The following is a 12,277-nucleotide window of genomic DNA, read 5'->3' as shown; positions in this document are numbered from 1 at the left end:
TCCATATGAGTTGGGTCCTTAGGGTCCAAGTTAGGGACATATTTTGGTGATGTTCACCTTTTGTATGAAGGCAACAGCCTAGGGCTGTGGATGTAGGTACCTTTTTGTACCATCAGAAATATACTGAATTTCTAGCATTTCTCTTTCTCTACTCTCCCTTCTGTCTGCATTTTTGCATCAACATGTTCTCCGTAGTGTTTAGGGCTGAAAGAAGACCCCCAGAGCTTCCGCGTGTTACAGCTTAGGCACAGTTGTAGGATTGTGTCAATGCCCATGTACGTTCTTTCATCTTCCTTAATTGCACACCGCAGGTGATTAATCATATTAAACATATGACGCTGGCCAGAGGAATTTGGCAACATTTGGCTTCTCTATATAACAAGGTATCACCCATGAAGCGGATTTCCTTGGAAGGACAGATGCGGGTAATGAATCTTACAAAGTCTTCAACGATGCGAGAGCACATCAACAAGTTGCAAGCACTTCAGCATGAGGTTCTTCATGCTGGAAAGGAGATATCTTCAGAGGACATGGCCATCACTTTGCTGTCTCATCTGTGATAGAATGCACAGCGGAAGAAAGGACAGTGGAAACACAAGGAAAAGAGTGAGAGATAAAGATGGAGAGGAACACAGGTATAGACCTGCTCTCAATATCATCAACCAAGAATACATGTCCCGAGCAAGAGGGGAGAAGACCTCATATGTGAGGGACTCCAGCAAAGAATGCTAAGCAATGAAAAAGAGTGAGGGGTATGGTGGCTATATATATGCCCAGATGTAGGTAGCCGACCAGCTCATGACCAGGGAAAAAAGTGCCCAAGACTCCATAAAGTGGGAATAAAATATGGGAAAAATATGTGAGGGGTGACCAGCCCCTCTACCTAACATGGTCAGCCCTAAAGGCTAAAATAAGACACCAAACAGGAAGCAAGTAACAAGGAGATGATGTCTAACAATCTGACCTCTCAGTATTCAGCTTTTTACTCCTCTTTGATCACCAGTGGCAAGCTCAGCACCATCACATGGGAGGAGCTTGTGCCTATGGTCTTGGACCAAGAAGAGCGTTTTACGAACCCTCCACAAGACGGAGATTCTCAGGCCTTGACTCGCCAGCAATCGAAAAGCCGCAGTAAGGGCAAAGGAAAGTCTTCACAAGAGAAGTCTTCTGAGCAAGAGCTCGACTTGGATCGTGATGTCTTGAAGGCAGAGAGGACCTGCAACAATTGTGGCAAGAAAGGCCACTATTGGAGGAAATGTCCTAAGCGGAGCACCGAGAAGGGTGCAGATTCCTCAAAAGTAATTGTGAAGACTCCAGCTTTTATGCACTTGGAGATTATGGACACAGATGCTTCATCTTCTTCGAGCAAGGAGATAGTTGGACTCACCGCTAGGGACACTCGGGACTGGATTCTAGACAATGGACTCCTTCCCAAGAGTTATTATGGGATCTTACAAGGCACGCAGGTCACATCCTGATCGGTGACAAGTCCACTATCCCTATTCATAGTGAGGGCAGGTTAGAGATCGTTCCAAATGGCAGAGGGGGGAAGCATTCCTCCCAAGTTCTTTATGTCCCATCCCTTGGTTTTCATCTATTGTCAGTGCATGAGGTTTGCAAGACTAGAGTACGGGTGGAGTTTGATGAGCATTTTGTTGCTCTACGAAACAAAGCAACAGGCCAGGTTGTATGGGAAGGCGGAGTGGAGAATCGATCTACAAACTCTCAGCACTCTCTCTTACAGGTTCTCAATTAGGTGATCTGTGGCAGTTTCATCATGACCACTTGAATGTGGATACGCTACAGCAAGCTTTCCGAGACCAAATGATGGATGGCTTGCCAGATGTTGGCAGCAATACGCAAGGACATTCCAGTTCTTGCGTTCGTCAGTCAAAGGAACGTTTACAAGTGAACTATGCTTTGATGTCTCGTATCATTCGAGACAAAGAGCCTACTACAGTTGAGGAAGCTCTTTCCTAGGAGACTTGTAGGAAAGCCACGCAAGTGGCAGATGGTGACTTGCGGGGGAGGAGGTGTCTGTTGAGCAGCCTCCAAGCTTTGAGGTTCTGGGTTCAGAGAGGGTGGTTTACAGGTTTCAAAAGGCCTTGTATGGTCTTCAACAAGTTCCCAAAACTTGGCATACCAAAGTTACAATGATGATCCTTGTCAGCAGGTTGATGCCTCCTTGTATCGGAAGCAGTTTGGTTCATTGATTTGGTTGCTAAACACCAAATTGGACTTGAGCTTCCCGGTGGGGTTGTTGAGCTCATTCATGTAGGCGCCTTTGAAGACTCATTGGGACGCAGGATTGCGGATCTTGCGATATCTTTAGGATACGAAGGATCTTGGACTCTTCTATGACACTAAAGGGGGAACGACGGATGGAGTCAGACTCCAAGGTTGGAGTGACTCAGATTGGGGAGGAGATCCGGACATGAGGAGATCTACAACAGGCTACAGATTTACCCTTGGCTCAGGAGCTATTTTATGGTGCAACAAGAGGCATGCAATTTTTGCCTTGTCTTCTATAGAGGCAGAGTATCGGGCTCCTTGTGGTGCTGCTTGCGAGGTGGTGAGATTGCAGAGGTTACTTGGCGAGATTGGTTTTCCATTGGCGGAACCCACGGTCATCCAGAGTCACTTTGTTCGTGAAGTTTTTTTGCTGATGACATCTTGCTAGAGTTTTATTAGACGGAGGACAATGCAGCAGACCTCTTCACGAAGTCTCTACCTCAGGCGATGATCCGGCAGCACTCCAGCTCACCGAGGTTGGTTCCACATCCAGGAGCTGAGAGGGGGTGTTAGCAATCATCTCCTGTCTGTACAATGAGGGCCTTTGTTGTGGGTGCACCCACCGAGAGCTTTTCTCATTTTTCCCCATTTTTTTCATGCTTTTTTCTATTTTTACTGGTCGTGAGGGGCTGTCTATATTGACCGACTCATACAGTGCTCGTCGTCTAAGTTTTTGTGCTGCCCGACTATTCATGTGCTAGCCGACTGGCTTTTATCCAGTCGTGGACATGAGGGCAGCCTATTGGCTGTATTGCTGGCCAACAGGTACCATGGGGTGGTATAAATACCACCCTTGCCCCCACCTCATTTTGTACCGAATCTTGTGTATATAGCAAAGTTTATACAGCTTCTCTCTCCCTACACTTCTGCGTTTTGTTCTCCACAGCACTTGTCTCATTTTTTCGCTGTGCATTCTAACAAGATCAGCAGGAGCTTCTCTTGTCCAATTGCAAGTAGAGGGTTGCAAGGATCTTTGGTATATGCATCATGAGACTGTGAATCAGAGAGATCATTTGCATGTAGCTGTGAATCAACAAGATCATTGTATATATAGCATGTTTTGGTAATATATAGTAGATTATATCTATCTCTCCTTCTCTTATGTATCTTTGCTAAACATAGGATTAGCATTAATCTTCTTTGCTTAGCACTAATCAAGAACACGCTTACGCGACGCATGTCACAAAGGGTGAATTGTTTGCCTTAAGTTGTTTCAGGGAAACACTTTCAATGGTTGAAAAGGCCGGTATTTATGGTATACATGATTATCATATGTTTAAGGTTGTGGCTAATTTAAGTGTTTAATTGCATTAATGGTCAAGTATTTTGTGAAACTCTTGTCCCACTCCGAGTTACAACGCATCCATACTAAGGGACCATTTGATTGGTCAAGATTTGCCTATGATGATACCGAGCATACGACTCTTGGCAATAAGTAAGTTATGTTAAGTACGGGTATCAACCCGAATTCCTAGATACTTTAGAGCGTGAAGGTATAGCTCTAAGCCTTGACCCTGACCTAATGTATAGTCGTCACATTGTCGAGCATTGACAGATGTTATGGTACACGAGGATGATAACTTACACTAGAGGATTTTATCAGTGGTGTTCTGCTGCGCATAGTCCTGATGTATCTTATCAGAGGGTTCCAGTTTGAACATGGTCTTGATGTGTGCATTCTCTGAGGTTATCCATGATGTGGGTGCCAAGATACCTGGTAGTTCTATGATTCTCTTACAAGGAAGTATTTTATGTCTCCTCTCATACGAGAAATTATCCAATCCTGATAAGGCTATGTAATATGATGCGACTAGCTACGACACATATCTCCATGATTTCATGTTGTCTAACTCCATGCAAGTTGGATTGAGGAGTTGCTTGTGTTCCTTCTGATTCTGCCTCTTATTCCACTAAGATAGTCTTGTAGGAACAATGGCTTGTGATTAACCTAGTTCTAGTAAGATTAGACGTGTGTGAACCTGACTTTGGAGTCACTTGTCCGATGGCTAGACTTTCTCATTTCCAAGAGTGGAAATGTTTGAGGAGGAGAAGTATGTTATGTACCTGATACAAACCACGGGGTTAGCTGGCCTAATCTTGGGTTACGGAACCCTCAAGATTAGTGAAAATGGCTGATTACATGGGCTAGGGTGTGAATTAGTCTTATCCCATCATAAGTCGTAGCTATTTTTAGGTAAGAGTAATTCCCTGAGCCATTTACTGTTTAGTGACCATACTGGCATAACTTCCTGGGTGAGCACTAGACTTGACCACCTTAAAGTACTACTTAAATTGGTGCACCCAAGAAAACAAATAAGTTGCTTTGTCTCAAACCGTACAAAAGCAACTTTAAAAGGGCACATGTTCACTACTCCAAACATGCATGTTGTGTATCTTAAAAGGAATAACCCAAAGCCATCCAGTTCTTCTGTCCACACCTAAAATTCACCGCCAAGCATACCTTCTCAAAATAATCCAGCTTATCTTGTGCAGCCCACAATTCCAAAGAAACATCATGTAGTTTTTTAGTAAATGGATTCATGGAGGGCACAGCTACCTGCAAATACAGGAGAGGTAAGAGAACCACACATCACAAGTGAATTATCTTGTACTTCATATACTCTTCCTTTTTTCATGGAATTAAAAAATTATGCTAGCATGTCCACCCGGCCGCAGCAAGCAGGGGACAAACCCACATTCTCATGCTGAGGACTTCAACACCTTACCAACTCAACTAATCAGCGGGAGACTCCTGAACTCTTCTTAACGCACATGCTAGTACTAAACAGCATCTATACTCGACTACAAGCAAGTCTGAAGTGTCTTACCAACACACATGTATCACCTTCTTGAATCATATGCACCGTTTTCACAGTGCTGCTGTGGCATCTGTTCAAAGCAACAGCAACACGAATGATTGCACACAAGGCCCTTGTCTTGCTTTGTACCTGCACAGAAGTAACAGTGGATAGGATTGCACACAAAAAAGGAAGGCAATTCATTTCAACAATAGGACCCCACATAAACATTATACCTCTGCCGGAAGCTGTGCAAAATCTTCATCATTTTTACTAGGAACCTTCTTTCTATGATACTTGGCAAGCAAGGACATTATCTGCAACCAAAATCCGGCAGTTAATATGAGCTCAGAATCTAAATGCATTCAGGTTTACTGAAATTGTCAAAGAATGACCTCTACTCCCCTGTATGATAGGTTAGGGTCCACTGCTCGAATCTAGCCAAGCAGGTAATGTGTTTCCTTGATAGACACCCAAGCATAAATGCAAACAGGCGGGCCTCGTGTGGGTTATGTGTGGAACACGGGCATAACATGACCATGCTGACAGTTACACCAGGCAGGCTGACAGCATACTTATGCGGAACTGAAGAAATGGAAACAGAAATAGAAGCAAAATTTTGAAGAACCAAAACAAAGCTGATTGGGTCTGAATAGGGAGTTTTGCAAGTGCAACAATAGGTTGCATTGAGGACATACCCAAAACTTGGGAAACAGCTGAAATTGCTGAAAGCACGCTGGGCCCCCTGAAATACACAAAAGCCCAAACACCCCATGTTTTGAATGTTTATCATGACTATAGCTGACAGCGTGGGTGCAACACAGGGGGATGGAGTGGGTGCAATGTAGGAAGGGACAGCACGAGCGAGGGGATGGCAGAAGAGTGCAATACTGGAAGGTGGCCCGGGAAGGGGGCATAACGAGCACAGAACCTGCAGGGGACGCAACACAGGCAGGAACGGCATGGGTGTCACATGGGCAAGGAAGACTTCTGCCAACAACCTATAAAATGCATAAATTAGTTCGCACTTCGGTTACATCTTTACAAATCTTACCTTAACTTCCATAGGGTTGTAACCAACAAGAATGTCATTGTTCTGCAATACACTTCACATAGAAACAAACCAAGATAAAAATGTCACTATTTGAAAAAGATGAACGCACCAAACAACATGGACACATCTATAATATCCGATCTGTAACAAGTATAACTTGATTATAAATCTCTATTATAAGTTACAGTTACGCAAAAATGATGGAGAGACAAGCAACCTTGATCAAGTAATGAGAATGCTTATGATAGTCTCTAAAACCGATAGACATGCCAATAGCATGTAGAGTTACGGCAGCTTCCATGAGCTCCGTATCAGTATCATCCAAAAGAGAGACAACCTCAGCAACATGATCAGAGTCAGCAGTAGTAGCATTCATCTTCATGCCAGCCAGAATATCCTACATAACAGGCCTTAACCTGTTCAGGCACAAAGTGCTTTCAAGAGAACCTTTAATGCTATTGAGGAAAAGTAAACTGTCCAGATAGTCTGCATGATATGAGCCTACCTTCGCTAGATGTGCAGAGTGAGAAGCGGAAACCAATCTCTGCTTCGTGTAGAACCTTCTTGCTAAGCTGACTATTGAGCTCCATCTAACATTTGGGGAGAGCTCATATTTGTTGCAGGTTTTAGCTAGAGTATCCACAATAACCCCCTCCCGAAGAGCATAAGGAGAAACCTTCATCTTGTGTATGTCCAGAGCTATGAAGATTTCTTCTAGTAATACTGCTCCTGCAACTAGGACTTCTGCTCTTTTCCCAGGGAGACCAAACACTTTGGCCCGCTGCTCGTTGTTCTTTGCCTTGCAAAGCTTACGAACCACAACTGCAAGCTCGTCCAGTGTGAACTCCCTCTCACGAAGCCCACACAAGCCGAGATGCGACTGCTCATTTATTAGCAAAGTGGCACAATCACCTACAAACCCTTGATTCACAATTTGCTCAATGGTCTCAATCGTGCCAGAGCTACCGATCGCAAGTTCAAAGCCTGCGTTCCGGACACTCACTTCCACACCCGATTCTTTCAATACCCCACGCACATGCTTCCGTACATCATCGAGCTGACACTTTGGTATCACCTCACTCCCGCTTCCTATGAAAAGATCAGTGAGACACAAGTGTCCCAGCTTGACGGATGTTGCATATATGGGTGTGCCTGCCATGCCAAGAACAAATTCGGTCGATCCACCTCCAATATCAACAGTTAATACCAGCTTGTCATAAACCGGTAAGGCTTGCAGCACACCACGGTAGATGAGGCAAGCTTCCTCTTTACCTGAAAGTACCTCAACCTCAACTCCCACCTTCTCAAGCATGTTACTGAGAAATGCTCCCCGGTTTCCCGCTTCTCTGACAGCTGATGTTGCAACAACCCTAAGAGGAGCTTCATATGCCGATGCCAATGCCTTGAACCTCTTCATTGCCTCCAAAGCCCTTGCTTCTGCATCAGGTGTAATGAGACTCAACGTGGCTCCACTACCTAGCCGTACATATTCTTTCTCCGAATCCAACACCTGAAATTCTCCATGGCAATCAGCTTTGGCCACTACTATATGGAATGAGTTGGTACCCATATCTACTGCTGCCGTCATGATGGATTCACCAGTACCAGGATCTGCATTGCAGGAGACTAAAAGTAAGGTTATCTTGAAATTGAAAACAACAACAAAAACAAACAGACAAAGATATAAGTTACATTAATACTTGAAATGCTGCTTGGAAAAATACTAAATAGTGAATGCCCGAAAAATGCATAAAAGAAAAAATAACCATAAAATTGGACATCTTACCCCTTCTGGGTTGATGCCTCGGGTTCTTCACGCCTGCAATTGCATCAGAAAAGGCGAGGCGGACACTCTTCGACGTCCTGCTATTTGGATTGCTTTCAAAATGCTCATCCCGCTCGCCTTGGAGGCTTGAAGGAGCAGAAGAAGATGCTGCAGGTGGATCCGGATCAGCTTCTGCACAAGATTCTACACAGAAAACCCTAGGCACACCCGAAGAGGAAACCCTAGACACATCTGCGCAGGAAACCCTCGAGAAATCTGAGAGAAAAGAGGGTACCGAGCTCTGCAAGCAGGAAATCCTGTGCAAGTCCACCATCGTTGCCGAATGGGAGCGGGAGAAGGCAGGAAAAGAGGGGATGTTTTGCGCGGGCGGAGACACGTCGGATGGCTGTAGACAGCCAGAGATGCGTTCCATGTGGCGTCTCATGCTCGGATCTTGCAAAAAGTTGAGGCAGCTATGGTGGTGGGAGAGAGGAGGGAGGGGAAGCGAGCGGGAAGGGGTGAGAGAGCGCATGACGGAGGTGAAGGTGAAGCTACGGCGATGGAGGTGAAGGTCCCTCTTTGGCTATGGAAGTCTCTCGTGGCTATGGGTAAAGGTCTCTAAGGCCTCTCTTGAGATCTCTCTGGCATGGCCTGTCGTCGTTAGGCTAAGGAGATCTGTGTCGGAATCAGATGAACCTTTTTGGCAATGGGTGCGCCTGGCCATGAAGCTCGTTCATCTGGTTACTGCTGCCGCGACAGAAAAAAGAGAAGGACCCTGTCGCCGTCGCCATTGCTTCTATGAGAGAGAAGGGCGCTGTCGCCCAAGCGTCACGTCGACGGGAGCTCCCGGGAGCTCGCATTTGAGTACTCTTTCACACCACAATATCAAAACCTTATTCAGAAATAGCACTTGAAATCGAGCCAGATATATATTTATGAAACTAGAATGCTTTAGTCCACCTCTACAAGTGTGCTTGAATAAACATCAAGTTCAAACATAAAGCGTTGTTCTCTTATGTGCATACTTGGAACGGGTGCTAGAAGCACGTTCGTTATCGATGAACCGCACGTCTATGCTTATGATCGATGTAGATCTTGAAGTACCTAGCAAAAAAAGATAATTACAAACTAGTTAGTACATCTGAATCTAAGTTACAAGTCATTGTTCAAGTCACACGAATTTTGTGCTTGTTTGTGCGAGTGAAAAAAAAAACTTACATAAAGTATGGCGGGGAGTTGGCACAGTCCTCACCAAAATTTTATAAACATAAGAAACATAAGGGAACGTGCCCTTCCCCCATTTCCCAAATAGCACTCTCAATATCAAAAGTGAACCAAAGATACACCTTTAGTGTTGAAAGTGGCCATTAGTTTGTTTGAATATAAAAGAGAGAAAAATAGGAATACCTTTGTTAGTCTGTGATTACTGAAGTTGATGATGCGACGAGTCACGAGTTATCTTCAACCTCGTAACTAAAGTCGCAACCCGCAAAAAAACTTCCAAATCAAGAACAAAATTAAGATGCAGGCAAAGCTTCTCTCCTGCACAACAAGTGGCTATCAAGTCAGCTTGATCAAATAGCTAAGCCTACCCTGCCAAGCAACAAGTCAACTCTGGTTCCCTCCTCCTCCTCCTCCTCCCCCACGCGTTTGGGTCAATTGTTCTCATCTTTGAGCGCACTAGTGAGGCTTAAGCAACCGACAAAGAGGCAAAGCAAGCACCACCAACGAACAAAGAAGGTGTAGCATGGTCGAGAGAGAGATCAAGCTTATGTGTGCCGTGTCCATAAGCCGGGTTGCTATCATGTGTGTGTGTGTGTGTGTGTGTGTGTGTGTGTGTGTGTGTGTGTGTGTGTGTGTGAGAGAGAGAGAGAGAGAGAGAGAGAGAGAGAGCTACGACGCGCCACTCCTAAGAACGTCAAAGAAGAAGGCATCACATTAACACTTGGGCTTGCAACACCGTTTGCAGCAAGGACATCATCGGGGACTGCCTTGATGCGTTACTACGTTCAACTGCCACCTTCTACAATTGGGCAACAAGAGCAGCTGTGAGAGCTGTGGTCTTCGGTAGAAGGGAGAAGAGGAGGCAACCTGCCATCACCACACACAAAGCGGTCGCCTTTTCATCGAGCTACACTTGCAATGAAGGATTTTTTTTCTTCACCACCGCCATCGTAGGACCTCTACCGTGCCTAGCCAATATGAGAGAGATGCAAAATTTCTAAAAATAACTTTTCTGTTATATTTGGGTGGCCACGTGGTCTTCTCTCTCGATGCTTGCTTTTGCACAAGCACCTTAGGCTACCCAAGGTAATAAGGTTGCCCTCCCCATGCCTAGACAATCTCTTAAGACTCTACACTAATATCCTCACTAATGTTTCTTGCCATAGCATGCACCCACGTGTCACTCTTTTGGCCATCTCATTTCGCCACATGACAAGAGTGTAAAGGGGGGAAAGACTACCATGTGGCAGAAGTGTATAGGGGGGACAGACTATTACAGTAGTGGGTCCCCACTAGTGCTAAAAATTGAAGCCACGGCCCTCTACTACAAGCAATGCTTGCATTATTGGCTCCCAAAATTCAAACCTTCACATAAAGGCTAGATGAATTTTTGAAATGCAAATAAAACTCATAACCAAAATTTGGCTACCTACATACATTTGAATGAAGCCTTCAAAAAGCAAGTTAAATTTTCAAATTTTATATACAACATGTATAATTTTCTAATATAAAGGGCTTGGAGAGTGTGTCAAAAACATAATGGCCACTGGCCACTCCATTTACCACTTGGCACTTGGCTATTAAATTATCATGGCCTTAACAATAAAGGTATGCATGTGAAGGCTTTACTCTCAATGCACTTGGGCAATGAGTAAATATGTATCCCTTTCCACTTGGGCCTTAACTAAACAAGAGTTTGAGCTTTGAATGTTTGATATGCACTATAAATTCTTAGTTGGGGGAGAAAGAAAAACTCAAAGAGGAAGGAGCAGCCTCATGGCAATTCTTATGGAATTATGGAGGTTACCTCATAAGCGAGGAGGTTGTGGCAAAAGCACACACAATTGTGTCACCCACTATAATCCTAGGTATGCTGAACGCCATTGCCTTCTTCTAGGGTGGAGAAGATAGCCAAGCAATGGGATGCTCATGCCCTACTAAGTGGGCATGAGTTTGAATCGGGCCACCCCCTCCCTCTCACCCCTCCTAAAGCAGTATGATTAAAGAAATTAACATCCTCGCAAACCCTTTTTTTAAAAAGCAAGGTTGCAAACTTCCTTTGCAAATGACGATTTAACCAAAATTGATAGCATCAACATCATCATGCATACTCACTTCCCCACTAACTCAAATGAAGGGACAAATTAGCCACCCACTATATCAGCCCAAAACTCTTCTCTTCCCACATACACCCTAGGCTGAACATAACACGTATAGTCCAAGCAAGTATGTCCATGCAACAGTCACTTACAAGAACCCCACAAGCCACTATCTTGAAGTGTAGAAGATACAAATACGCCTTTAGCCACCATTATGAAGGAACCTTTAGCCATTCATGGTACAGCTTGGCCAAGATTAAGATGGCATGACCGTCATTTTACCATTGTCTCATGTGATGTAGGGGTCCACATAAAGCATTAAAAAACCATAGTACTAATGCATTCTTGACAATATAGATGTCTTTGTTATGTAGGCTTTGTTGTGTAACCAGTAATGTCCTCCTTAATCATAGATAACCTCGGTTCATCTTCCCACACATACTGAACCATGTAATGTACTTATAAATCTTTGATGACCTTGATTCAATCTTCGCACAACAAACTAAAGCAAATCATTTCATATGTTGCCACTAGGAGTAGGACTTTCATAACACCATGGCATGGCAGCTTGGTTAAAGAAGGCAACAACAAATTGAATCAAATCATTTCATATACTTCCAACAAGAGTAGGATCTTCACAACATCATGGCATGGTTGAAGGTAGTAATAATGACATAGGTTTGAACGTACTTATTTCTCGACTCTTCAATCAAATAGTCCTCAATAAGGTTGTCAACTCATATCTTCAATAGTCCTCGTTAGTTGCAGCTTCTTCATTGCATAGCCAAGCTCAGAAGGCCAAGCATAGAAACAGTGCAAAGTGCTTCTTTTAGCTTTACTATATCTATGTCATCAACCCATTGGTTGAAAGATTGAGGATTTTCCACTCTCTTTCTTCTTTTCTAATTTCGATCTTCTCCTATCATCATCCTTAAAGGGTCAATCGTCATAGATGTAGCTTCTATAGTGAGGAGGTGTTGATCAAACTATTAGGAGACCAAAAGAAGAGCTTACATTAGGAAGCTCCGCAGCCACCATGAAAGCT

The 12,277-nt window shown here is 44.1% G+C and overlaps 1 protein-coding gene across 7 annotated transcripts in view; it reads right to left on the bottom strand.

Moving 5' to 3' along the window:
- LOC147604332 (uncharacterized) overlaps positions 1-8,814 on the bottom strand; it is a 42,810-nt gene extending 33,996 nt beyond the window's left edge. Inside the window, exons 1-8 of one of the 7 annotated variants that reach the window (XM_086795725.1) lie at positions 8,205-8,808; positions 7,931-8,077; positions 6,650-7,755; positions 6,362-6,541; positions 6,145-6,186; positions 5,327-5,407; positions 5,121-5,240; positions 4,754-4,849 (exon numbers count right to left, since the gene is read on the bottom strand). In XM_086795725.1, coding sequence (XP_086651851.1) covers positions 4,754-4,849; positions 5,121-5,240; positions 5,327-5,407; positions 6,145-6,186; positions 6,362-6,541; positions 6,650-7,732 — 1,602 coding nt within the window. In that variant the 5' untranslated portion in view covers positions 7,733-7,755; positions 7,931-8,077; positions 8,205-8,808. Of the gene's footprint in view, positions 1-4,753; positions 4,850-5,120; positions 5,241-5,326; positions 5,408-5,650; positions 5,676-5,788; positions 5,836-5,939; positions 6,022-6,144; positions 6,197-6,361; positions 6,542-6,649; positions 7,756-7,930 lie in introns of those variants that run through there. The other 6 variants (XR_015265478.1, XM_086795720.1, XM_086795722.1 and 3 more) reach the window with 6 other exon arrangements.
- Between the last annotated feature and the right edge of the window lie 3,463 nt (positions 8,815-12,277).

The sequence above is a fragment of the Cibotium barometz genome, chromosome 62 (assembly GCF_041138505.1).
Source record: "Cibotium barometz isolate CiBa-2024 chromosome 62, ASM4113850v1, whole genome shotgun sequence".
In the NCBI taxonomy this organism is placed as follows: Eukaryota; Viridiplantae; Streptophyta; class Polypodiopsida; order Cyatheales; family Cibotiaceae; genus Cibotium; species Cibotium barometz.
The sequence above is the reverse complement of the archived record's forward strand: the minus strand, read 5'-3'. Positions and strand labels throughout refer to the sequence as shown.